Below are 27005 nucleotides of genomic sequence, written 5' to 3' on the forward strand. Positions count from 1 at the left end.
GGTGACAGGGCTGCCTTGTCCTTCCTTTGTGCGCGCGGCCTGATGCCCTTCTTTTCCGCCGTCTGTGCCCAGTCTCTTGGTTTGCGTTCCGCTGCACCAGCGCCCAGGCTTTTAGGGCACCACTCCGCCGCTGAGTGGGTGCATGGTTGGCGCCCCCCCAGACGAAAACCGCGTCTTGGGACCGCCCATATCTTCCCCACGGCCGTCTGACTCACGACATCCCGCTTCACCGGACGCTGGGCGCGCAGTCTTGGAGTCTTCCGCTCGCCACGAGGCGTGAGGAAGACGACGGCGACAAGGCCGCGTGGCTCGACATACTGTTCAGCGCGGCGGAACTCGGCGGGCTTGGTCCTTGTCTTGGACTCCGCTGGCGGTGCCGCGCCGTTTCACCAAGAACCAATCCGGGCACTATCGAGCGGAGTATTATTTGCGACGCCTTGACCGTCACGGGCATCTTTTTTGTGGCTGGGGTTTGGTGTCGTTCCACGTCTGGTACGTGGCTGCTCAGGCTAGCGAGTGCGGACTTGGCTTCCGCGGCCGCGGAGGGAGCGGAGGTGGAGGGGTTGGCGCCATGCATTGGCATTTGTGTTGGACAGAAGTGCCGTCTCCTGCTGGCTTAATGCATGGTGTCTTGGTCACTTATCAGGAGATTAGGCAAACCATGCCATTCAGAGCGAGCATTGTTGTTTGATATCAGATATGCCACCGTTCCGTTTTGCTAATAGTATTAGCCTTGATTAAATGTAGATACTACGTGACCGTCATGGTAGATGCCGTATAATTGGTGACGTCCGTGGCCAAGACCGAAGATGAAACTTCTTGGACTTGGTGCTGAACTGCTCAGGATAATGCTTTCATTTTCAACGAGATGCTGCTCGAACAAAGCTTTGATGAGCTAAAACGTCCCGCATTTTCTCCTACACTTCGCCATTTTGACTCTTGCAAGTTCCAAGGAATTCACCCACATCCAGTTGCAGTCTTCTGAGTGCGCTTCGAACACAATTCATGCTGAAGGCAGACAAGGCTACGATGAATTGGACAGGTAGATAATGCATGTAGATGCAAGGCTTACGAAAGCTGTTGCAGGGTAGGATATAGACCGGTCGTTCAAACTGTGAATTCTAGGAGATGATATACCCACATCATACAATGCAGACGATATAAGTATTGCGTTGTTACTGGGTCTACTAGTTGTGTCAACGGTTTCGGTTCGTGTCATCATCTGAAAATCTTTTTTTTCCTCTCCAAGAGAGCTATGAGTCCAATAGCTCCAACCAGTTCGTAGTAATCAGTAGGAATTTCGTTACTGCACACAATTATTTAGCTATGGGGCATTTAACACTATGAAAATAAAAGGAAAGAGAAGAAAAAAGAGTAGAGATGGAGCTAGGGGAAAAGAAAAAAAAGAAAGAAAACTTGCAGGGAGCGTCTGTCGTGGTCGGATCCTCATACTTTTCTATAAGGATGCTACCAAATCCTAAGAACATCGGGCGGTCCATTGTCCAAGTCGGCTGGAGCACGGCTTGACTTAGATTCATGTCTCTCGGGTTCCGGGAAAGCCGCGGGAGCTGTGAGTATTGTAAGCAACGAGGTGTTGCAGCATATCTGCTCCCAGCCAACACCGGCCACCGCCAGGGGGTCTAGAGGTGGTATATACCTCCCTCCAGCAACACGGACTCGAAGGTGGACGCTCGTCCTATTAGTTCCGTGCAACATGAGATCAAATGACTTGAGACGGGAGTGCAGGATATAGTAATGTAATTTGGCCAACGTCGAGTGACACTATGGCAGGGGCGCAATGAGTAGCGGCCAGTCCTTGGTCATACAAATACGAAATTTTTGCGTGAGATACCTGGTGTGGTTGACTTACTTTGGAAGTGTTGTTTTAATACGATTCGTTCTCCATGGGGAAGCGCACCAAGGTACAATGAAAGAGAACACATTTTAGTGGAAAATTAAGAAGATTACAGGTAGGCAAACTTCCAGAAGGTACTAAGCAAATAATAGTTAGGTCTATCTCCGCGACGCAGATCCACACTCACCTCCACTACCACCTCCGCTTGGCTTAGCATTCCTTATTAGGGAATTTGCCATCTATCATCCCTCGCTGACATCTAACTACCAATGGTGTTGATTTCCCGGCAAATAGATGGCTCTAATAGCGTATAAGGAGGTGGGAGTGGATCTGCGTCGCGGAGGAGATAAAATACCGGCAGATAGCGAGAATACAATCACCATACGATCTTTGCACCTATTTTTGGATGGTCGTGGTAAAAAGGCCGAGAGGTCAATCGTCAATCAGTGGGAGCACCCTATAGAGAGTCAGAGGTTTCCGACGGCGCTCCCGTACCTGGAGATTTCTTACGTTTAAAGAGAAACAGCCGCCGTTGCTATACCTTCACCAGCAATCGGATTATGGCCCGGATGTAGGCATCAGAGGAACTCTGAATATGATAAGTGCAGAATTCCTTCAAACAAAATACACGAGTGGTCGGATCGATCTGTGTTGAAGTACGAAGAGCCGCACGTAGTATTTAATCAGAATAGAAGGCCTATTTGGGCTTAGTCCCACCTCTGTGTGCGTAGTCTACACTATTCGCGTGCCCCTCAAATGCCAATCCATTATGGTTTCGACAATCTGTGTCCAAGGGTACTGCGGAGGTCACTTGTGGTCATCATGCATTCCCTAATTGGGATTTACTTCCTGATTCGGTCAGCTGCAAGCTGGGAAGAAGGTTTTCAGCGACATCCCTTGTTGAGAAGACAAAGATGGGCGCCGGGATGCCCCTGGGCTTGATCGAAACGGCGTAGGATGGGCCTTTTTGCTTTTCCTCACTTCATCAAATCCCAAACTTTTTTCCTGGACCCGGGAGCAAACTGTATAGGATAGATTGGGGCGATTAACTAAGTACATAAGTGGAAGCGCATGATGGTACAGGTGACATTGTGCCTAAGTTTGAGTGAGAACCGCTAAAAACGAACTGTTAGACCATTGCCAATGCAACTTATGAGGACAAGATGTACATTTCCTTCAGTCAGCGTCAATATGGGTGGGTTTATCGCCGTCAGGTATTCTGTCCGTCAACGACATTCAATCCTGGAGATGATGCAGCATATGCTGGGGACCCAATGAAGTGGAAAGGCAATGGATACACTAGCTACCTTTGTCTGGTATAGTTGTCGACTCAGCAGGGTGAGACATAAGTATTGTGAAAGCAATCGCTGCAAACCCCAACGCTTGTTGAATTAAAGCAAATATTTGATGTGTGCTGCGTCCTAGCTAACAGCGGCACGAAGTTGGGAGATTATGTTGAATGGATAGGAGAGCACCGTCTGCCATTTTGAAATTACTGCAGCATCTTTAAGTCGTGAGAGAGTCAGGATCAGGTGGAACGAGACAGGCTTAATGGAGCCAAAGTGATGCACGCTGACTCGGGCGTGCTTGCTAGGTACGAGGGTTTGTTACGCATGGTGTGGAGCCTCGAGAGACCACGGGTTAATGCTAAAATAAGAAGTGAGCCGGGCCGGGTAATAGATTGGGGACGGGCCGGCGGAGCGTGGATGTGCGCATCACAAGCAGAGCTGGTGGGAGTCAAGAGGAGTGGCAGGCGGGCGGTGAGGCGCAGGACCCTTGAAGCTCGCATGACAGCAACACCACGGCTCCATGGGCCGGTCGCACACAGCAACGCCGCGCGGAGAGGAAAAGCGGAATGTTCGACGTGGCATCCAGATTGCAGCTTCGATCGAGGATCGCAGCTCCTTTTCGCGTGTCGGTGCGGCTGGCGTCGGGCGGATTATTTGGTTAATCCGTGCCGCACTCGCTTGCACGGCCGATTGTGAACACCACTCGAAAATCCGACCTTGCGCACCGAGACGACCAACGACAGCGACATCCCACTAACCACCACCCACCCGACAGCAAATCGAGCAGGATGTCGACCTTCGAGCCCGTGATTGTCATCGACGGCAAGGGTCACCTGCTTGGCCGCCTGGCCAGCACCGTGGCCAAGCAGCTGCTCAACGGCCAGAAGATCGTGGTCGTCCGCTGCGAGGCCCTCAACATCTCCGGAGAGTTCTTCCGCGCGAAGTGTACGTCCAGCACTGGCGACCGTCCACGGATGCTCGCGAACGCGCGATTCGGGGCGGTCCGGCCGCAATTCGACGGTGGAGCACGGCTGACGGATAGACAACAGTGAAGTACCAGGCCTTCCTGCGCAAGCAGACCCGTTACAACCCCACCCGTGGTGGTTAGTAGCCCATCTCCACGCGCGCCCTCCGCTCGCCTACTGATGCCCTCGCCCAGGTCCCTTCCACTTCCGCGCTCCCTCCAAGATGTTCTGGCGCACCGTCCGCGGCATGATTCCCCACAAGACCGCCCGTGGCGCCGCCGCCATGGAGCGTCTTAAGACCTTCGAGGGTATTCCCCAGCCCTACGACCACATGAAGCGCGTCGTCGTTCCCCAGGCCCTCCGCGTCCTCAGGTTGAAGCCTGGCCGCAAGTACTGCACCGTCGGTCGTCTGGGTCACGAGTTCGGCTGGAAGTACCAGGATGTCGTCTCCAGGTACGTATACTTGCGAGGTCTGGATTGTTGTGGCGGTCCGGAGCTGACTGGGGTGATACAGGCTCGAGGAGAGGAGGAAGGTCAAGGGCGCTGCCTACTACGAGCGCAAGAAGGCTCTCAGGAGACAGCTTGCGGAGGCCCAGAAGACCGCGAAGGTCGACGAGAAGGTCAAGACTCAGCTTGCCGAGTTCGGTTACTAGATTCGGGTTATGGTCACCGGTGGCATGGCTTCATCAAGTGCAAGGGTAGTGGGCACGGTTCGGCGCGTATGCATGGGAATGTGGAGACGGTCGTGAATCTCCTCCGTTCTCGGATTCGACTTGCCGGCACACGAAAAATTCAACGACCGAGATTGGGAGGCATGGGATGGATATGCTCGAACAATCCAAAAAGGCTTCTCAAAAATACCTATTTTGCTGCTTCCCCGCTTATGGCTTGTAGTAAATTTCAAGAAATGGAAAACTGCAAAAGCCCCGTCTTGGAACAAGCACAATATCAGGCCGACTAACGTCACTTTTAGCCTCAGGAACAGTGCAACCTTGTGGCTTTGGCATTTGGGGAACCGGCCACCAGTTCCGCTCAAAGCCTCGGGTACGCGGAGCTGACTCGCCAAGTGCGATCGACAGCTCTCATTCGCTTCCCCACATTCCTCCACATGTGTCGTCGTTGGACCCATTCTCGCGCTTGCGCGGTTACGTCGAACCTTATGCATCTGCCACAGTTCCGCACCGGCCGGCTGTCGGTAGTATCCCCCGCGCCGGCCCTGACTTCCGTGTCTCTGCAACCACAAAACTACCCTCTTTCCTTGAACTCGTCTTACCATTTGCGACTTCTTGCTGTGATTATTCCCTCCATCCCGCCTCGAACATGTCCGGCGCGTTGCTGCGACTGCAGAACCTCGCTGCGCAGCTCTTCCCCTCATCTACTACTCCCTCGGCTAAGGGCAACACCAGCTCCAACCATGAAACTAGCAACGTGCAGGAGTACAACCACCGCTACAACTTCCACACGCTCTCGCCCACCAGCTTCTTGCCGCGTGCGGCAGCCATAGAACCAAATGTACTGCTGCCTCCTCCTTTCCACTTCTTCCAAATGCTCTGCTATGAAGCTTCTCGGCACCCCGCAGCTATTCGCAGCGACACTTGAACACCGTCAGCTTACACGTTGGCGTACTCTCCGCACAAGGACTTCTCAATTCGTGCCTTTCGGTGTCAACTTAGCAGCTAATGCAATCGTCTTGGAATTGTAGGCCGAAGCGATCTATCACGTCACGGCTAACGGCCGCACCTTGCGGCGTACGTACGAAGAGGCAGCAGATCGCGCCCGCGGACTGGCTTATTTCCTGAAAAAGCATGCCTACAAGCGTGTCGGTATACTCGCGCCCAACACCCCGGCTTTCCTAGAAAGTTTCTTCGGCATCGCAGCGGCGGGTGCAGTGAACATTGGTACGTGGAATTTGAGACGAGCCGTAATACATGCGCTGGGTGGGAAAGATGGGGCTGGAGTGTGAGCACTCACGGAGAATCGAAGGTGGCTGGGCTTCCGCTGTGCATCTGCGACAAGACCAATGGTTCATCTGCCCTGTTAGCTCACCGCAAATTCGTTGCAGCGCCATCCAATCTTGGGAGCTGCGGCTAGGCTTCCAAGTCATGCTTCTCGAGCTCCACCAAACGCATCGAAACCAAAATTGGCTAACTTGAATCGGCCTGATCACAGCCGTCAACTACCGTCTCAAACCGGAGGACATATCTTACATCTTCCAGCACTCGGACGCGGAAATTATCATCGTCGACGCCGAATTCGTATCATTGCTCGATGGCTACCGCTCTTGCAGACCCTCGGTCCCGATTCTCGTCGACACGGACACGGATGCCACTGAGGGCGAGTTAAGTGGGCCTTTCGATGAAGCTGTGCTTGAGGGTCTGCAATACGATAAGCAGCAGGGCGACAAGGGCTGGTCTGGCTTAGAGGCGCAGGCAGCTCACGAGGACGACGTCATTGCTTTGGCGTATACTAGCGGGACGACGGCGCGGCCCAAGGGCGTTGAGTACACGCATCGGGGTGCGTATCTGGCCGCAATTGGCAACGTGGTGGAGAGCGGGTTGAACTTCCATAACGGCAGATGCAGGTACTTGTGGACACTACCTATGTTTCACGCTTGTGGTAGGTCAAATCTCCCTGGCGAAGCTCGATTGAGGCTAGCGTCTGCACCCAATGGACTCGCGAGACTAATGCCTGACTGACATGCAATAGGCTGGACGTTTCCTTGGGCCGTGACAGCGGTGCGCGGGACTCATTACTGTCTCCGAAAGGTTGACTACCCCCAGATCTGGCGGCTGCTCAAAGAGGAAAAGATCACACATTTTAATGCCGCACCAACGGTTAATACGCTGTTGTGCGCCGCGGAAGAGGCAGAGTGTCTTCCCCAACCAGTCAGAGTGACCGTGGCTGCAAGTCCCCCGTCCGCACACCTTTTCGAGACCATGACGAACTTGAACCTCCATCCAGTGCATGTCTATGGAATGACTGAGACGTACGGGCCTATCACGAAGGGATATCACATGCCTGAATGGGAGGAGTTACCTCTGAAGGAAAAGTATGCAAGGATGGCGCGGCAGGGTCATGCTTTCGTAACGAGCCTTCCCATCCGCGTGATTAAGACGGAACTTCCAGAGGGGCAGATTGTCGACGTGGAGAAGAACGGGACTGAAATCGGAGAAATCGTTTTCGCTGGGAATATCTGCTCCAAGGGTTACTACAAAGACCCCGAAGCCACCAGCAAGTTGTTCGCTGGCGGCGTGCTGCACTCGGGCGACCTGGCGGTATGGCATCCTGACGGCGCGCTCCAAATTTTGGACAGGGCGAAAGACATCATCATCAGCGGTGAGTTTTCGGCATTTGCCTAATATGCTTGGCGCCGCGATCAAATTTTTGCTGACGGCGACGCGATAAGGTGGCGAGAACATATCCTCTGTAGCGTTGGAGAGCATGCTTGTGACTCATCCGGATGTCTTGGAAGCTGGTGTCGTTGCTGTCCCAGACTCTCACTGGGGCGAAAGGCCAAAGGCGTTCATTACCGTCAAGCAGGGCAAGGCACTGAACGGCGAAGACGTCATCGCGTGGGCCAAGAACCACAGTGCGATCAGCAAATTCATGGTGCCACGGGAGGTGGAGGTGGTGGGAGAGCTTCCGAAGACGTCGACGGGGAAGGTTAAGAAGAACGTGCTGCGGGAGTGGGCGAAAGGAGCGGACAGATCGGCGGCGAGGTAACAGGCGATGGCGAAGCTTTGATGCAACGCGGCTGAGTGGATGCGCAGGGCGTTCCGGGGTAGAGACTAGATAGGCTCCCGGCCAGACTAGACAAGGCTGAGGCTGATGACAGCTGTCCTTAACCAACTGTTGCCTGCGCACCGTGAAAAGACGAGAGAAAGGCAGGAGAAAGACAAGTAGATACCGCGATGGCATCGCAGGCCGGGGAAGGGGCCGGCGAGCTGAGACGACGATGTGTGCGGCGATGCAGTGATCTCCTGCGCATCCGTAAATTGAGCGTGCATCCCGGCAGGGCCGCAGTCCGGGCGTGGTCGCGGCCAGGGTCGCGCCTGCCCCCAGAAAGGCCCCAGGCGCGGCGTGGCAGCGTCAGCGCGCGTGGCCGCCTTCTCGCGCACATGGCAGCACAGGCAGCGGCGACGGCAGAGGGCGCGGCGGAGGCAGCATTCTTTAGACAGAGAGCGCAACCAGACGCGCGCAGCGGCGGCCACTCACATGGAGTTGTTGGAGTCAAAGCCGATGGCAGAGTGCTGATCTTGAGCACGTCCTGGGCTTAGCGGCGGGAGCGAGTGCCGCTAGACCTGGAACGGCCTAGCGGAACCTACGCGACAAGGGCCGTTTCTCACGAGCGCGCAAATACTTATTACGACCGCGCGCCCGCCAGAGCGAATGTCACCACCGCACCAACATCAGACGCCGCCCGGTTTTTCCGCCGCAGCACACAACCCAGCCCCGAGCCGGCCCCCGCCCCCGACCCGCGCCCCCCGCCGATGCGCGAAATGCATGTGTGATGGTCCTGCACCAGCCACCGACCCGCGTAGCGCACCAACAAATCTTTTCCATCGCCGTCTTGCGGCCGCTGCGGTGGACACGACTTCGCGCTCTTAGCTAATCAGTCCGAGTGTGTTGGAGCTGGCAGGAGGCGTAAACTATGGCGTCCCGGTGAGTGCCCTGCAGCCAATCACATGACGATCGTCATTTCCGGCCCCCCACGGATCGCTGGACGGGCCTCTTGGCGCCCCGGGGCCCCTGAAAGAACTGTCGCGCTGACTGGTAACGGTACAGGTTGGATCGCTTAGTCACGTATGTGCTCCCTCGCCTTCTGCGCCCTGATGCGCGTGATCGCCCTTGAGACCGCCTGCTGACCGTGTGACACGACAGTCTTCTGGAAACGGGGAGCACTCAGCTCATCCGGAACACCGCTGCCCAGCAGCTCGCCGACATCCAGAAGCAGCACCCCGAGGAGCTGTTTAACCTCCTCACCAGAGTTATCCCTTACTTGCGTTCCAAGTCATGGGACACGCGCACTGCTGCTGCGAAGGCTATCGGCGGCATCGTCGAGAACGCCGAAAAGTTTGATCCTAACGCTGAAGATGAGCCCATTAAGTCAGAGACGAACGGCCACTCGAATGGCTCCGTCAAGAAAGAAGAGGAGGTGGAGCTCCCTCCGTTGTCCGACGACCAGTTGCAGCTCGAGACCCTGGACATTCCGATGATCCTCAAGAACGGAAAGCACCTTCTCGGCAGCGCCGGCCGTGAGTATGATTTCAAGTTGGCTGCTATGGATCCCGCAGAACGTCTTGCCTACCAAAAGAAAAGCCTAAAAGCACGTCTCGGTATTGGCGGTGACTATATGGATGAAGATATCGTCACCCATGAGGATATCGCTGCGCCCGCAAACTCAAGATCAAGCATGCCGCCACCCACGCCTGGCATGCACAAACTCGACACGAGCGTAGCACGCCAAAACAGCATGTCCTCGCCCAGCCACAACACCGCCGTGTCCCCAAGCGGCGACCACGCACCCCAGACTCCAGTCGACGAGAATGGCCATGCACTCAGCAAGAGACAGCTCAACGCATTGAAGCGCAAGAATAAAATGCATCTCAAGGGTCAAGCTAACAAGGTCCGCGTCATTGATCTTGCAACACGTAGGCCAAGCCAAGACTACCCGCAAACCCCCGCTGAGCCCCACCCCGTCAAGACTGAGGTTAAGACCGAGGAGGAGGCGACCGAGAGCAAGGTCAACGACTACTTCTCGCTAGAACGCCACGGCGACGATGACGACACCAAAGTCGTGTCCGAATTCAAGGGAGCCGCCGCGCCCGAGAAGTCGACGATTCAGACCGAAGAGGAGCAGCAAGGTTTGGAGTGGCCCTACGATAGGCTGTGCGAGATCCTGACCGTGGACCTCTTCGACCCCAACTGGGAGATCAGGCACGGCGCAGCAATGGGTCTTCGAGAAGTTGTCCGAGTACATGGAGCAGGCGCTGGAAGGCAGCACGGAAAGAGCCGGAGGCAAAACGACCTCCAGAACCAGAGATGGCTGGATGACATGTCATGTCGGATCTGCTGTGTCTTCATGCTGGACCGGTTCGGCGACTATGTGTCAGATAATGTCGTTGCACCCATCCGAGAGACTGCAGGTCAGACGCTCGGTGCGGTACTACAATACCTTTCCTCCGACCTTGTCCGGGCCGTGTACACGGTCCTCTACCGCTTGGTGATGCAAGACGAATTCAATGAGAAGCGCGTCTGGCAAGCTTGCCACGGTGGCATGATCGGCATGAGGTATTTGGTTGCCGTACGGAACGATCTGCTCCTGACGGACCCCTCTCTCATGGATGGTGTTCTCAGCGCCGTCATGCGGGGCCTCGGCGATTTCGACGACGACGTCCGTGCCGTCAGTGCAGCAACGCTGATACCAGTCGCCAAGGAATTCGTCAACCTCAGGCCCGCTGCCCTGAACCAACTTATCGGCATCGTCTGGGATTGTTTGTCGAACCTCAGCGATGACCTTAGCGCCAGTACAGGTTCAGTCATGGACCTTCTCGCCAAGCTGTGTAGCTTTACCGAAGTCCTAGACGCCATGAAACTCAACGCAGCCAAGGATCCCGAACAATCATTTACCCATCTAGTCCCTCGCCTCTTCCCCTTCCTCCGCCACACCATCACCAGTGTGCGCTCCGCTGTCCTACGCGCTCTTCTCACTTTCCTTGACATTGAGGGAGAGGGTACTAAGGGCTGGATCAATGGAAAAGCTCTTCGACTAATTTACCAGAACTTACTCGTCGAACGCAATGAACAAGTTCTAAAACTTTCCCTGCAGGTTTGGAATAAGCATCTCGAGGTCCTCGCTACTACAGGTCCAGATGCATTTGCCAATGAGTTCCAACCGCACATTGATCCTTTGGTCGCTCTGACTGTCCACCCCATCGGCGTTTCTCGTCACCCTATCCCCATGGACCCCACTCTCTTCATCAGGCCCTCTGGTCAATCCTACGCCCCTAACGGCCATGCGACAAGAAGAATATCTCCCGTGTCAGCAACGCCTTCTGAGGGTCAGCCAAAGAAACGCCGCAGGGTGGAAAAGCACAAGGAGAAAGACACACCTCCGCCTTCGGCGCACAACATTGACGCGCCGATGATGGAGGGCGATGTGGATCTCGTTGGTGCGGACACGCTCATTCGCTCTAAGATTTTCGCAGCTCAGGCACTGGGTAAAGCCATGGCGTTGTGGCCCAGATCATCACGGCAAGGGGTGTTCGGCCCCAGGCTGATACCCCAACTACACTCAGCCTTCTCCACTTCGCAGCTTACTGCATGCATGATCAGCGAGGAGTTTGCGAAGGCCTCTGGAGCTGAGAAGGATGACCTGTCCCAGGATCTTGCCAAGGCTCTTCGCTCGATGGTCGAAGACGAGCGACCCGGTTGTTACGGCGATCTTACGAGCTATTTGACAATAGTGCGGGCGCAGTGTCAGTCCCTCCTCAACACTTTCCGCGATCTCGGCCACGTTGCTCCTGCAAAGCTGCCTCAATTGGCCGTTATCGTGCAGGGTGAGCCAGAAGCCAGTCAATATGCGTTCTCTATTGCGGACGGCGAGAAGATCGTGGGTCCCGACTTTGAGAGGCTCAAGAAGTCATTGACGCCCGCGAGTCGCGTTGCCGCAACTCAACCTTTGGTTGCTGCCCAACAAGACGTCCAATCTGCTATCGACGAAGCCAAAGCCGTGAAGCAGGAGAGAGACATTCGCATCAAGGCTGCTTCAGCTGCCGCAATTGTTGCATTCCAGGAGATTCCGAAGAAGCCTGCGCTGACCATCAAGGGTATGATGGATAGCGTCAAGAACGAAGAAAACCAAGAACTTCAGAAGAGATCCGCTGCCGCTGTTGCAGTCCTCGTCGACCACGTTGCTTCCAGTGGCAAGCGTGTCATTGTTGAGAAGGTCGTCGGAAACCTCGTCAAGTTCTGCTGCATGGAGACTGCCGAGACTCCCGAGTTCCACGTTAATGCTGATGTAGAAGTTGGCATCCTCTCTCTCAAGAAGGAAGAAGATATCAGAGACCATCCGGATGCAGCTAAGTTCGAAAGGGAGGCTAAGGCGGCTCGCATCACCAGACGCGGTGCAAAGGAGGCCTTGGAGCAGATGGTTGTCAACTTCGGCAGTCAATTGTTCGAGAGAATCCCGATCCTTCGCACCCTCATCGAAGAACCCATCAAGCAGGCATTCACGAAGGATGAGCTACCAAGCGACATCACGGACCCCGACAACGTACTCGGCCAAGAAGTCGTCGACGGTCTCTCCACATTACGCGCGCTGGTTGGCAAGTTCCACACCGATTTGCACGCCTTCGTCCTCGATCTGCTTCCGCTTATTGCAAAGGCATTGCAATCAAAGCTTTCGGTCCTCCGGTACGCCGCTGCAAAGTGCTTTGCAACAATATGCAGCGTCATGACGGTTCAAGGCATCACCATGCTTGTCGAGAAGGTCATGCCATCAATCAGCAATCCGGTCGACGTTCATTGCCGACAAGGAGCCATCGAGTGCATTTACCATCTCATTCACGTCATGGAAGATGGAATCTTACCGTATGTCATTTTCCTCATCGTCCCTGTCCTGGGCCGTATGAGTGATTCTGACAACGACGTCCGTCTGATTGCAACCACGACATTCGCCACCCTTGTGAAGCTTGTGCCTCTTGAAGCCGGTATACCCGATCCACCAGGTCTCTCGGAAGAGCTCCTGAAGGGCAGAGATCGTGAACGGAAATTCATCGCTCAAATGCTTGATGCGAAGAAGGTCGAGCCATTCGAGATCCCAGTTGCGATCAAGGCAGAGCTCCGCTCTTATCAGCAAGACGGTGTCAACTGGCTTGCTTTCCTTAATCGCTACCATCTGCACGGCATTCTTTGCGACGACATGGGTCTTGGAAAGACCTTGCAGACTATCTGCATCGTTGCAAGCGACCACCACAACCGTGCCGAGGAGTACAAGAAGACAGAATCGCCTGATGTCCGTCGTCTACCATCCTTGATTGTTTGCCCGCCTACTCTCTCTGGTCATTGGCAGCAGGAAATTCGTACTTACGCTCCGTTCTTGAGTCCCGTCGCCTACGTGGGCCCGCCTGCAGAGCGTGCCAAGGTCCGTAGTCAGCTTGCTGACGCCGACATTGTCATCACTTCGTACGATATTTGCCGTAATGATATCGAAGTGCTGGCTCCTCTTAACTGGAACTACTGCGTTCTTGACGAAGGTCACCTCATCAAGAATAGCAAGACAAAGACCACCTTGGCCGTCAAGCGCCTCGTTTCCAACCACCGTCTCATCCTCACCGGCACGCCTATTCAGAACAATGTCTTGGAGCTTTGGTCTTTGTTTGACTTCCTTATGCCTGGTTTCCTTGGTACGGAGAAGGTCTTCCAAGATCGGTTCGCCAAGCCCATCGCCGCTTCGCGCTTCTCCAAGTCATCGTCAAAGGAGCAGGAGGCCGGCGCTTTGGCGATCGAAGCCCTGCACAAGCAGGTCCTTCCCTTCCTGTTGCGCCGTCTGAAGGAGGAGGTTCTGGATGATCTTCCACCCAAGATCCTGCAGAATTACTACTGCGACTTGTCTGACTTGCAGCGGAAGCTTTTCGAAGATTTCACGAAGAAGGAGGGCAGGACTATTGCCGAAAAAGCCACGAGCAGCGACAAGGAAAGCAAGCAGCATATCTTCCAGGCCTTGCAGTACATGCGCAAGCTATGCAATTCCCCAGCGCTAGTCATGAAGCCGGAGCACAAACAGTACCAGGATATCCAGAACTACCTTTCCAAGAGCGGCAGCAACCTTTCCGATCCCGCCCATGCACCCAAGCTCAATGCCCTTCGCGATCTTCTCCTGGATTGCGGTATCGGAACCACACCGTCGGAAGGCGCAGGCCATGGCGACATTCCAAATGCCGCGGAAGCCGTTTCCCCGCATCGCGCTCTCATCTTCTGTCAGATGAAGGAAATGCTGGACATGGTTCAGGACACTGTGCTCAAGAAAATGTTGCCTTCCGTACAATTCATGCGCCTCGATGGTGGTGTCGAAGCCAGCCGTCGCCAGGAGATCGTCAACAAGTTTAACTCCGATCCCAGCTACGACGTTCTGCTGCTCACCACCAGCGTTGGTGGTCTGGGCCTCAACCTAACTGGTGCTGATACTGTCATCTTTGTGGAACACGACTGGAACCCGCAAAAGGACATGCAAGCCATGGATCGCGCCCATCGCATCGGCCAGAAGAAGGTTGTCAATGTCTACCGTATTGTCACCCGCGGCACGCTTGAAGAGAAGATTCTTAGCCTCCAGCGCTTCAAGATCGACGTTGCTAGTACGGTCGTGAATCAACAAAACGCCGGGTTGGGCACCATGGAAACAGATCAAATCCTTGACCTCTTCAACCTATCGACAGATGGCGCGGACATGTCCAATCCAGGCGGCGCGAACAATGACACCATTAACGAAGACGATGCCGTCGACGCGACCGGCGAGGTCAGAGAGAAGGGAAAGAAGGGCTTCTTGGACGAACTCGGCGAGCTTTGGGACGAACGCCAGTACCAGGAAGAATTCGATTTGGACAATTTCCTGGCGACGATGAAGGGTTGATGCGTTTTGGCTTGAAACAAAGTTTTTTCGGATGCTGTATGAGTAGTCAAGTGTTGACTAGCACTTATTGTCATGATACGATAGGGCCTTTTTTTCCTTTCGTGGTTAGACTTCTTTTTTTGGGCATTCTTTCTATGTCAGAAACCTTTCGCTTCTCTTCTTACAGTGACTCGGGAATCTTGGGCGAATATGGAAACGACAATGACCTCTTATACCTCTCCTCTCAAGTTGTTTGGTTTGAGCAGGAAGGGCGTGTGGGTGGGGAAAAGGAGCTTGCAGATTCTTTTCTTTTCGGGCGGCATTGATGGGACAATCGGAGGGCTGGGATCAGTGGTTCGAGGACAAGAAGCGAGCATCCGTCCTACGCACAGCTAGTAGCATGAAGGAAATGGGGAAACGGGAAACGGGCAATACCGAATGGGGCGTGTCGGCGGCAATTTGAACAAGCATGGGTTTTGGCATTGATAGTAGCTGGTCACGATGGGAGGATTCCATGCCGCGACGCCACTATGGTCCGAGTATTCACGCTGTAGTGTATAAGAAAGAACAATAAAACCCCTCGTTCAAAAATTCTCTGTGGTGTGCCTTTTACTGGTGATGTACCGGTGTACTGTGTCTAGAATAATATCTTAGGTGGACTTGGAATGTTTCAGGGACTGGTCCTGAGACAACTTAACAACGCATGACAGTGTTCCTTGGGACATAGCAGCAGATCCAACGGTATTGAGCTGCAGAAGATGAATAACATGGGATAGCACTTACGGCGGCTAGCCACCTGAATGATTCTACGTGCTCGTTAAAGACAGCCGGGAAGGAGCTGCCATTTGCGCGATATATAAATGTCCAAACTCCTAATTCTCGTCTCTTACACACTGACAGGTGTGAGGTGTTTTGCTCGCGTTTTCGCAACAAGCATTGTTATACTCATAAACACTCGTTCGACAATGATAGTCATGTCTTGAAGATAGACTAAATCCTGCTGCTTTTGACAAGGGTTCATAACACATTCAACCTTGTGAGCAGAGCCGGAGAGAAAAGAAGGGGCCGGGGAGGATTGGGTCTCACTCTGTCCTGTCAAGTCATGACCAAGAGTCGAGGATTTTTTTTAAACGATACAACAGGACAATACACAATAGCCATCAACATTTCGTTCTGCGCTTTTTTTTATTCTTTTGCCGCCACAAAGCAATACGGAAGCGGGCGTCATGCAAGAGGAAAGGGGGTCAAGATTTTTAGGTGAGGAAAGTTTGTCTGAACGTCACACGATTCGTCTGATACAATGGCGTCATCGTATGAACTTGGTAGCAATAGGAAAGGTGTCAAGCAGTGCCCCAAGTAGACATACCTAAGCAAATACGGAAGACTTCCGTGCCATGCATTTCCATGGGTCACTCGGCAGCGCAATGCCATTCTCCATCACCACAGGTGCATGGGGGTTCGGGGTTTCGTTGAGTAGCGATCACTTGAGAAATTACCTTGAACAACTTAGAGCCAAGGCTGCTGGACCACCAGAGACATGGAAAAGCTTCCCTCAAGAGCTAGTCACCCTACTCCCTCTCAGCGCAGTGGGAATAATTGGAAAATCAAAGAGCAAGCCGGAATGCACCATAGGAAAAAATCACATGAAGACCCAGAAACGGATGACGCACAACTTTGCAAAAGGTCTCGTACATTGCCTGTCTGTCCATTTTTTGATTGAATACACCTCGCAGCTCCTCCCAGTAAGTAAAGACGAGCCCTCGATGTCCATCATAGTTGCAATATTGGGAAAAAGCTTGATATGATGCCAGCAGCCCGAAGATAGCTTAGCATAGAGTAGTGAATCCAGTTTCAGTCCGATCCGATCATGTTGGGATCAGGATACGCCGAGTGTTCGATGGTCGGCTCGTTTATGCGCCCAAGCTGGGGAAAGCGCTGGTGTCGTTGAGGTTGACGCGAGCACCACCACGGACGGCACCGCCACGCTCACCACCGCGGCCGCCACGGCCACCACGGCCGCGACCCTCACCGCGGAAGCCACCCTCGCGGGGACCACCCCGGCCACCACGGGGGCCGCCACGGCCGCCACGGAAACCGCCGCGCTCCTCACCACGGCCGTAGATGTCACCGAGGTCGAGCTGGTTCTTCTCCTTCTTGCTCCTTTCACGGCCCTTCTTGCCACCATCACCGATGAAGAAGACCTCTTCCTCGGCGTGCTCGATGGCCTTGCCTTCAGGGAACTTCTTGGAGGCGCCCTCGTTGGGCTTGCGGACCTCGATGTTGGCGCCGAGAGCAGCCTTCTTCTCCATGATCTCAGCAAGGTAGTCATCGTAGCTCTTGACCTTCTCCTCCTCAGCGCCGTTCTCGACGGCGTCCTCGGCGGCCTCACCGGCAGCGGCATCCTCCTCCTGCTTGGCAATGGCCTCACCGGCCTGCTCGTCGGCAAGTTCCTTGGGGCCGTCCTCACCACCCCAGCCCTGCTGGACCTGCTTGGGGTGATCGCTGCAAGCGGGTCAGAATTCAGGTCATCGGGTGCAGTTGGGTGGTTGATTTTTCTTACGAGACGCCAGTACGGCTGTGACGGTCGTCACGGCGGGGACCCTTGCCACCACGGCCACCACGCTGCTCGCCTGCGTTCAGTTAGACCTGAGACAATAAGCGTCATGCGCGCAACTCACCCCTCAGACGGTTGGGGTGGCGGTCCTGGCGGAGGCCATCGTCAGTCGGCTTGCCGCGGTTGTTGGCGCTGCCAGCGTTGCGGTCGCGGAAAGCTGCGGGGTACGGCGTCAGCCGCGGATCATGTCAATTGCGAAGGGCTGCCGGCACAATGCAATCGAGACGGGAGCTTCGCGGGTCATCTTTTTTTTCGCATTCTTACCTCCTTCGCTTCCCGAGAACTGCGGGCGGCCGCCGCGGGGAGCGGTGGTGCGAGCGTCCTTGACCGGGGCGTCGCCGCCAGCGTTGCGCTTGCCGGTGCGGGCAGCGGGCTTGTCAATGGCCTTGGTGGGCGGCTCGGGCTGTTTCCTCTCGGGGTCAAGCTCCGGGTCGTTGCCTAGCGAGAGTTGTGAGATGAAATTTGCGGACGCGGTTGCGGGGTTGCAGCAGGTGAGAGTTACCCAGGAGCTCGTAGAGGTTCTGCGTGCGGGCGCCAGTTAGCAAAATTCAGGCATTGATGGGCGCAAGAGCTGCGGATTTCGCGGTGCAAGCTGCGGGCGCGGCCGCGATGGCTGTACTGACCTTGGATGCAATGCTGCCAGACATGGCGACGAAGAAAGCGCCTTTCGCGCTTGTCCTTCTAGGAACGCACTCTGGTCGGGATCTGGAGAAAAGTGCGAGAGTCGGACCCCGGGAGCAAAGGATCTGGACTCTCCGTCTGATGTCGCGACTGCGAGGACGTGTGTGCGCGGTCGAGGACGATGGGTGGTGTCGTCGAGCCGGGCCGTGGTTGGACGTTGACGAAATTATCTCATTGTGGTCGGGCCAAGCCTAAGCGAGCGCGGAACAAGACGCCAGACCAGCCTTCGCAGCACCACCTCCCCCATTCTCGACGAAACACGCACTTTTTCAACGGCATGCACAGCACGAATTGGGACAGCAATGGATTCCTTGCTCCACCGTCAGCCGCATGACGCAGCGCACTGGCGGCCTGTCTTTGGAATAGCTACGTATGTACATCGGGGCGAGCCGGCGCATCAGGACGATCCCTCGTGCGCGCTTGCGCCGTGTACAACTGCTCGTCTGACTGTCCCCGATCAACTGACTGTACAGTTGCCCTCTGGCCCGTCTCAGGACGCCTCCGTGTGCCCAATTTTCGTGTTCCCAGACCCTGGCCCGCAAAAAACGCCCGCTACATTACAAGGTGTACTTTTATGTCCAAAACATAACTCGTCAAATAGTGAAGAGCGTCATCTGTACATTCATCCCGTCTGGTACGAGAACTGCGTCGGGAAGTGCATGCTGGCCGAGAGTCCGAATGGGTCGGCGTCGAGAATCGGATCGTATGGGTCGAAGCCGTGATTTATGTTGCCCGACATGGCATAGCCGCTGTGCTGGCCGTCGGCCGGCTGCAGCGCCTGTGGCGATGTGTACTGATCCTGCTGCCCGTGGAATTGCTGTGGTGCCATCTGCCCGGACCCCTGGGGCGGGAGCTGCGGCGTGGTCTGTGGCTGCTGCATGTTCGGTGGGAATTGCTGCGGGTACGGTGCGGTGGAGGCGGAGTGTTCGCTGGCGTCTCGGTCGTCGATCATGTCGGCTTGCGCATCGTATTCCTGTTCTGTATGCACGGAGGTCAATCTAGGACGAACAGAGCTCTATGCCTACAGGCACGTATCAGGGAGCGGGACAACTTGCCGAGCTGGTCCATGTGGCTTTGGAACGGTGACGGGTAAAAGGCGGACGGGCCGTTCCCCGAGATACCGTTCCCTGTTGCGCTGTTGACCGACGACGCGCTCGGCAGGCCGCTGCCCACCGAGAATTGCGTGTTGAGAGACGAGGGGCGCTGGTGCGGAAGCGGGTTGTACTGTGACCTAGCTGGCTGTGGACGTAATTGCTGCTGTTGAGGTGGCTGCTGCTGCTGCTGCGATTGAGACACAGGACCCATATTGGGCGAAATGGTAGGAATGAAATTGGGCGACTTCGTGGCAGAAGTCGACGGAGAAGACATGTGAGAAGCTGGAGTAGGCTGTGAATGGGGCGAATGGTTTGGCACCGACCCGTCAGGTTGGGCGAGCGGCGAGCCCTGCGCACCCTCAACCTTCTGGGGGAAACCTGCAAAGGAGCGACGCGCCTGCTGGTGCCGGTTCATAATGGCCCGTTGCATTGGCGGTTGCACGGCGGATCCTGGGGGCGGCACGCGGGTTGGACCCAGGTGCGGACTGCCCGTCTTTGCACGGAGCTCGGCCTGGACATCAATGCCTGCGGGGTATCAGACTCGGTGTAGCTGTGGAAGCACCCAGGTGGGCGTACCTTTCTCCAGCAGGATCCGCTCCAGCAGCGAGTTCTTGTACCTAAGCATCAAGCACTCGTCTGCAGCACTGCGGTGGTTCTGCTGCAGCGTCTGCAGCGTCTCCTCATGGTGCTTGATGGTGCTCTCCAATTGCTTGATATACTCGGTGCGGCGCTCGCGGAAGGCAGCCTGGGCCTGGCGATTGCGCTGCTTGCGTTCCTCAGAAGTGGCATAGATCTTGCGACGCTTAGTTAGCACCGGTGGGCGAGACATAGCGCGGGGTGCGAAGTATGTGCAGCGAGTGGTGGAGAGCTCACAGGTTTACGCCCACCCTTGCGCTTCTGCTGCTGCTGGGGCTGCTCCTGGGCGCTATATGACTCCGCCTCGGGCTCGGGGGTGGTCGCGATAGAGCTGGCCGAGCCATCCCTCGACGGCTCCTCCGACTTGCCTACTGCGGCAGGCGTATCTTTGGCGGTGTTGTTATCGCCCATCTGCGCCCTGGGCCAGTCAGGCGGCGGGACAGACGCGAAGTCGGGGGGGCACGCGCGCTTCTGCGCCGGTTCGGGCGATCCGGGGCGCTTGACGTGAGTCTGTTTGTCGGGGCGTTTGATAATGTTGATAATAGAAAGATAACCTCGCGTTGACGGTGGATGGGCGGGCAAAGTTGGCGTGAGGTAAGACGTTGGGTAATGGAAACAGAGCGGACCAGAGGGGAGCAGGCCGGGGGAATTTCAAAGTCTTTGAGGCCAAGATGCGACGTCGGAGCCCGTCCGCAGACTTTTTCACCAGAGCGCCGCCGCCCGCCCTCTTGCGTCGGTCCGCGCGCTGCCTCTCCGAGCGCGCCGCCGACCTCAAAGCCCGCCCGCCGCCGCTGCGACGACCAGCAGTCTGTCGCTGTGGCCTGCCCCTCGTCTGCCAGGCCTCCCTCGCGGCCCAATCAGCGCCATCGTCCGCCCGCCCGCACCGCACCGCGGCCCCTGCCCGCTCAAGCTGCCACGCACCGCGCCCGTTTCCTCAGCCTCCAGCCTGCCTGCGATTCGAGAGCTGCTGCTGCTGCACACGACCCGAGCCCGCGTGCAGTCTGCCATGCTCACCACTCAGCGTCGCGCCCGCCGCCTGGCGTCTGCGCCCGCCGGGATTCCTTTGCTGAGAGCGGCCAAGCGTCCACGTGCACGTCCGCTTTCTCCTCGGAGCTCGCTGTGGAGCACGTCGATGCGGCTGAGCACCCGCTCAAGAAGAGCCCTCTCCCTCCCAGGAGCTCGCGTCCCTCGCGCCGCAGCGCCTGCCTGCTGCTGACGACTGCTGCTGCGACCGCGCGTTGCAGAGAGGCGACTGCACCCCACACTCTCCGCGGCGGCTGACCTCTGGCGATGGCTCGGGCGAGCCAGGCGGGTCTGTGTTGGCCGCCCGTGACGCCAGCGAACGCCTGCTGCTCATCCCTGACCTCTGGCCTGGCCTCTATGCGCACGTTTTGCATCAGCCTGTCGGTGGCTCGAGTTCGTATGTTAGGTCACCTGCTCTCGGCTGTACCCCGCCCAGCCCGAGGCCCTTCATCATCGCCGGTCTGTGGTGACGGAGCGGGCATAGCCTGGCGTGATGTACCTGTGCGCCATGCCAATTGCGGCGCGCGTGCCTCTCCATCCTTCCGCTGCATCGTGAGTCTTGCCGCACCACTGTTCCCCCTAACACTTCGGAAGCCGGTATTGGGTGCGCGTGATGGTTGAGAAGGGTGCTATGATGCCGCTCGCAATTCCACCAGTATGCGGGATCCGGTCTCCGATACCGCCAGACGGGGCCTCGAACGGAGAGTCTGACTGTGCCTCCCGGGAGATGCGCGTCTGAGCCGCAGTTCGTAATGTTTACTATTCACTCGCACCGGAACCAGCACCTTCAGGCCGCTTGTCGAACTTCAGCCGCCATCAGCATTGTACGGAGTAGGGTATCGTCGTTCCGTATCTACTAACGTTGTTATAGACCCTCGATCATCATAGCATTGTGAGCCATGTCTCGGCACGCTGCCGTTTCCCATGCAATAACTCGTTTCAAAACGTTAAACGCTTCTGCCGCAAAATGTGTGGCGCCTGTGTTCGTGTAGGAGCCGTGGCCTTATCCACCAAGCAGAGGCGCCCGCGGACCTATCGAGATTCACTCATCCAATCCGAGGGCTTTTGGAAATGTCAGCGATATGTTCATCATGTGGCCTGTCGCCACTCAGATTTCGGAGTAAAACGACCAATGGAATTCGAAGATTCATCCATGGAATTACACCGTTGGTTGGGGAGCGATCGGAATCCGTGTCATTGGCCTTATAGGGGTATGGTAACACTTGAAGGGCCATTATGCGAATCCTACCTTCCAGGATATCAACGCACAAAATGGGCAGAGCACACGGCTCGCTAGTAAGCGATGCATGAAAAAGTACAGGAGTCAAGTGTCTGGGACCTCGACGTAGATTCTGGTGTGGTTGCGGTTCAATGATAATCACAACTTAAGTCTATATCACGTCGGCAAATACGGCAGCCCATGTTTCCACTGTATTTTTTCTGTTACGAAAGAACGAAGGCAATGTCTCCAGGTCCACGAAAGTTCCCAATAATGCCAGTTATCGAGCCGCGCCTATCTGGACACCACCCAGTAATTCAGCCGCACTGACCGCTCGTATGCGAGTGAACAGCAATCAAGCATTCTTGGCAAGCTTATTCTTCGATCGTGGAAGGAACGTGTTTGGCTCTCTTCGTTCAGGCTTCGTCATTGTCGTAGCTGCTGTTGCGGCCATCGGTACCTAACGGCAGGTGCGAACATCCAGTCAGATCTCCCGTCCGATCGATCTACCCAGCCCTGTGGATTGACATTCCGATTCGCAACATTCACCTCACCGATTGACACAAGTTTGCGGGTCAGAACTATGCAGTATACCACTTAGGCGCGTCGCGGGTTCCTTCATGCACCCAGTAACCAGCTCTCCAGATCCGCCCCTCTTCACGTCTAACAAGACCGGCAGTTGAGATCGCATCCAGTCGTTCCGGGCGTCGACATCACCAAGCCTGGCCCGCCCACACAAAGGCTTCATGGTACTTCGTCTAAGTTGGCCGGGCTGCCGATGAGAGATGCTGAGGGCTTCAGAATCAGTTCAACCACCTCCCGAAAAGGGCCCTCCACGTTCAGTCATTCGCCCTCAGCTCTCACACTCAGCACTCCCAAAGAGCGCATTTCACGCGCGTAATCGATCGGTGCAAACTCCGGAGGCGCCTGTCCCGAGGAACCATACCCCACAAATGAACCAGGCACCTGCATGGTCAACAGCAGGTGTACCGCCGTGGTCGACTCTAACGCGTCCTCTTTCCGATATCCGCGAACTCACAGAACCGAGCCTGCTTGAACTGACAAACCGCAAGCCTTTACCATCAGAGCCTACCCAATGCGGGGTGGTCCGCAAGTGTTCTCTAACAAGGAAGGGATCGTTGCTATCAAGGAAAGGCTCTCTCACCCGGAGACCGTCTTTCAGAACCGCTCCTTCGCCTGCAGGCAGCCAGCGTTCGGAGCACCGCCGCGGGCGTCATTCGCCATTCCACACTCCAGGCAGCGACCGTTCTAGTGTTTACAGTATACCTATCGCAAACATACCGGCCAGGGGCTCATCGCGCAGTCGGGAGAATCGAGCGAACCCTATGAATCGTGGTCCATTGCTGCCCCCGCCTGCTCCGCGGGGACGGGGTTTCACAATACCCAACCGGGGACTTTCAAAATCACCAGTACGCGAGGTAGCTGCGCGCCTGGATCCAGTCTCTTCGGATGTTGTGCAGCGAATTCCTTCCAGGACGTTCTTGAGGGATGCTTCCGATGAAATGGTTGAGTTCCCAACGCACCGCCACCCTCGCGTATCGGTTGATATACATCTTGCAGCACCATTGTTTGTGGGAGGTGGTAGCCTCGAGGGCAATGTCCACATTACGGTTGAGGACGCAGAGCGTCAACGCCATAAGCGAGCTCTGGCAATCGCAAGAATTTCGGTGGACCTTCTGGGGGTGGAGGAAATGTGGACCGGAAAGAGAGATATATTCATGAACCTGGCAACAGAGCTGATCGACTCAGAGAACCCACCGCCAGACAACATGGTGGACTCCGTCAGGCAAATGTCTCCGCTCGATCCGTTTTGGCTTCTGAACCCCTCCACCACAACAATGCCGTTTAGCATTAGCCTACCGCTGGATGTCGGACCACCACCATTTCAGTCAAAGCTTGCTCGCATTCGCTATGTGCTGTGCTGCACTCTTCTCGTCCGGGACAAAGGCGTTCAATATCTGGTTCGAACCTCACAGGGAGTTTCACTGCTTTCCGTTTACGATCGTAAGATCCCTCTGGACTACGCATTGGAGCTGATACTGAAATCAGTACAGCAGAAAAGGCCCTCATGTCCCTACCAAGCCCGCTAACAGCTTCGGATGAGTATATGCGTCAGAAGGAAGGAGGCATTGAAGCCATACGAGTCACAGCTGGACTCCACCGACAAGTCTGGGTCAGCGGAACATGCATATTTGTGGACGTGCACATTGCAAACAATAGCCGAAAAACCATCAAGAAACTTGAGCTGCAGCTGGAAAGGGATATATTATGCTACAAACATGTGAGTCTCTCTCATTGTTCCGCTGGGGACCTATCTTTCTAAGAGTCACAAAAGACTGCAGCCTCGACACTGGAAAAGTCGGCCGGCCAGGCTCGGATTTTTGATAACAACGAACGCACGGTATTTGCCAAAACTTCCATTAAGCAGGGCATGCACGGCTGGTCTGGAGTTGCTCCCCATACGACTGTCACAAGAACATGCGACCTGGAGCTTCCGCGCGGACATGCAACTGTCAAATGTGGTAAGATTCTAACTTTAATTCTTTGGCCGAGTCCATTGCTGACCAAACGCAGGCAAGTTCTTTGAAGTCCGCTACTTCCTCAACATTGTAGTCAGCAGCACACACAGGTGGGCTTCTTGATTCATGCGAGGAAGGTTCGAGTTCGAGTCCCTGACATATTACAGCAAACTTGTCACTGTTCAGCTCCCTATTGTCCTGATACACATGGTATGCTTGCTTGTAGTTCTCCACCATGGATTCGCCGCCACTAATCACCAACAGAACTCGCTTGATGTTGTTCCAAATTCCGTTGCTCAAGTAGCGGCTGCAATCGAAGAGAAACGAGGGCATCCTGCTCATCGTCGGGCTCGTACACTGTCCCGGCGGCCGTCACGGTCCGTCCAAGGCCGAGCGTTTGCAGCACCTCGCATGCAATCTCTTGACCGCATGCGTGCCGAGGCGGAAGACCTGCGCGAGCTCGGCCATCTGCTTGAACATTCACCACGCAAGTACAAACCGGCAACCAAACTCACTACTACGATCCAGCCTGATGGCAGCACCTCAGTCAAGAAAGAACATGCAGTCAGGCGTGTCCAGAGTGCCACCCCAAAGCTCGCCAGCCGACGTATAGGCCGCAAATTCAGCTCCGATACCATCGGCCTGAATAGCGCCGTCGGACTGGGGTATGGCTATCACAGCAGCAACAATTTGGGTGGTGGTTGTTCCAGCGCCAGCGATAATCATGACAGCGACGACCAACTTGCCAGTATGCCCCTACGACAGCACCGCCGTAACGCGTCCAGCCCGGGTTTCGAGACGCCATCGAACGAAAATCGTCAAGGCCGCTTCATGGAAATCGGCAGTGTCGAAAGCATGAGGAATCGTCTCCGCCACGTACGTTCCCGCTCTAACGAAACGACCCGCAGCCAGCGCTCCTCATCTGCAACACATGGCTACTTACCCAATCACCACCATAATCCCCACCCAGCTCTCGGCCTCAAGCAGTCCACCAGCCTCCATGGACCTCCAGGTTCCGCCCGCTCCCATTCACGCGCAGGCAGCAACCCCACCACGTCTGCCATACTGCTCTTCCCGCCACCTCCGCTACCGCATCCACCCGGGGCAGATCAGCACGCTCGACAGCCACTCGAGTTCCGTGAAGCGGAGGTCGCCTTGCCCAGCGAGCACGTCGTGGATCTGAGCACGGGCGGCTCGGGTGGCGCGTACCCCAGTGCCACCGCCGGCGGCGCCGCCTCGTCGTTGGCGCTCTTCGGAGGCATGGGATCGTCGGGTGCGGCGAGCTTCAAGGCCCGGCTAGATGCTGCGAGGGACAGGCAGTGGCGGTTCCAGGGCATAGGCAGCCACCACCACAACAACAATAACAACGGCGGGGGAAGAGCACCGGCTGCTGGTGGTGCGAGCGGCCATCACCACGGTAAGAAGTGGAAGGGGTTGCCGGAGAGGGGTCTGGAATGGATTATGGGGGATAGAGAGGAGAGGGAGAAGGAAAAAGAAAAGGAGAGGAGGAGGGCGATGGATAATTGGATTTGACGACGTGCGGAGAGTTGTGGGTAGCTGGTTGGGGTTAATTGCTGGGCGGATTGAGATGGTGGAGTTGGCATTGCGGTTCTTGTTCTGCTCGATACCACAGGATGCGTTGGGAGAGTTAATGGCGTTGTTCAAACAGGGCATAACATTCTATGTGGGTGGGGTTTCGGGGGTTCTCTTTGCTTTCTTCTTGTTTCTTCTTTTTCTTTCTTGTGTATCGATTTGAGATAGCATTGAATCAGTCATGTGGTGTGTCTGAGCGAGTTGGAGGCATTTTCGTCGGAGGATTGCGCCTAGGTTGTATCTGTTTATGGAAATCGGATGCTTGCGTTGCGACATTGGCTCGTGACTTCGAACGCTGATGAGGAGATTTTCCCCCTCTTCTCAGGACACGAGAAATAGACGAGAGCTGGATTCGTGTCCGTACACAGGTCTTTCGTATCTGCATCTCAGCGTTCTCGAAGCTATGGTGGAACCGACAGCTGCGGTGGCGCAGTGCGGAAGTATGCGGCTCGTAATGCTTACGGTATCACTCATCCAGGCGGAGGGAACCGGATGGTTACCCCCACGCCATGCAGATAAGATTCAAAAAAGCATTAACGCGGCTCGACTCGCCACAGCGCCACACTCAAACCCCGCCACAGCAGCCCCTGTTCGTCATCGCTGACAGATGCTTAAGGGATCAAAGCTGAGGGTCATCCCGTCAGCGGGCCGTGTCATTCCGCCTTTTTCTTTTTCTGACCCTTTACTTTTTTTTCACATGTTGCTGACTCGTCGTATAATTTAGACGAAGCCTTCAAGTGCCCTGAACTAAATCTCGCCATACTTCCCGAATCGCTTAGAGATGGGTATTGCAGCCGAACGCTAGCCTGAATTTGTTTTTCTGTGCATCGGACGCCTGTCTAAATGTGTGTGATAGGTGGTTGAAGTAATTGGCTAAAGAAAATGGT

The 27005-nt window shown here is 55.6% G+C and overlaps 5 protein-coding genes across 5 annotated transcripts; 4 read left to right on the forward strand and 1 right to left on the reverse strand.

Annotated features, from left to right (window-relative positions):
* Positions 1-3932: 3932 nt before the first annotated feature.
* LTHEOB_3344 (60s ribosomal protein l16) lies at positions 3933-4762 on the forward strand (the record flags this gene model as incomplete). The annotated part of the gene is made up of 4 exons (XM_035512257.1): positions 3933-4089; positions 4194-4247; positions 4304-4562; positions 4624-4762. 4 exons carry the CDS (start codon positions 3933-3935, stop codon positions 4760-4762), a joined length of 609 nt encoding a protein of 202 aa, XP_035363237.1.
* Positions 4763-5429: 667 nt separating this feature from the next.
* LTHEOB_3345 (AMP-binding domain protein) lies at positions 5430-7832 on the forward strand (the record flags this gene model as incomplete). The annotated part of the gene is made up of 6 exons (XM_035512258.1): positions 5430-5621; positions 5812-6007; positions 6279-6690; positions 6816-6844; positions 7071-7445; positions 7516-7832. 6 exons carry the CDS (start codon positions 5430-5432, stop codon positions 7830-7832), a joined length of 1521 nt encoding a protein of 506 aa, XP_035363238.1.
* Positions 7833-8760: 928 nt separating this feature from the next.
* LTHEOB_3346 (Snf2 family helicase) lies at positions 8761-14739 on the forward strand (the record flags this gene model as incomplete). Its single annotated transcript, XM_035512259.1, has 3 exons — positions 8761-8771; positions 8895-8912; positions 8991-14739. The coding sequence occupies 3 exons, from the start codon at positions 8761-8763 to the stop codon at positions 14737-14739; spliced, it is 5778 nt and encodes a 1925-aa protein (XP_035363239.1).
* A 1889-nt stretch (positions 14740-16628) lies between these two features.
* Positions 16629-17979, reverse strand: LTHEOB_3347 (Hyaluronan/mRNA-binding protein; the record flags this gene model as incomplete). The annotated part of the gene is made up of 6 exons (XM_035512260.1): positions 16629-17220; positions 17279-17348; positions 17397-17489; positions 17597-17770; positions 17835-17853; positions 17956-17979. 6 exons carry the CDS (start codon positions 17977-17979, stop codon positions 16629-16631), a joined length of 972 nt encoding a protein of 323 aa, XP_035363240.1.
* Positions 17980-23844: 5865 nt separating this feature from the next.
* LTHEOB_3348 (Arrestin-like protein) lies at positions 23845-26058 on the forward strand (the record flags this gene model as incomplete). Its single annotated transcript, XM_035512261.1, has 6 exons — positions 23845-24010; positions 24061-24287; positions 24342-24528; positions 24581-24635; positions 24693-24735; positions 24790-26058. The coding sequence occupies 6 exons, from the start codon at positions 23845-23847 to the stop codon at positions 26056-26058; spliced, it is 1947 nt and encodes a 648-aa protein (XP_035363241.1).
* Positions 26059-27005: the final 947 nt, after the last annotated feature.

The sequence above is a fragment of the Lasiodiplodia theobromae genome, assembly GCF_012971845.1.
Source record: "Lasiodiplodia theobromae strain AM2As chromosome Unknown scaffold_8, whole genome shotgun sequence".
NCBI lineage: Eukaryota > Fungi > Ascomycota > Dothideomycetes > Botryosphaeriales > Botryosphaeriaceae > Lasiodiplodia > Lasiodiplodia theobromae.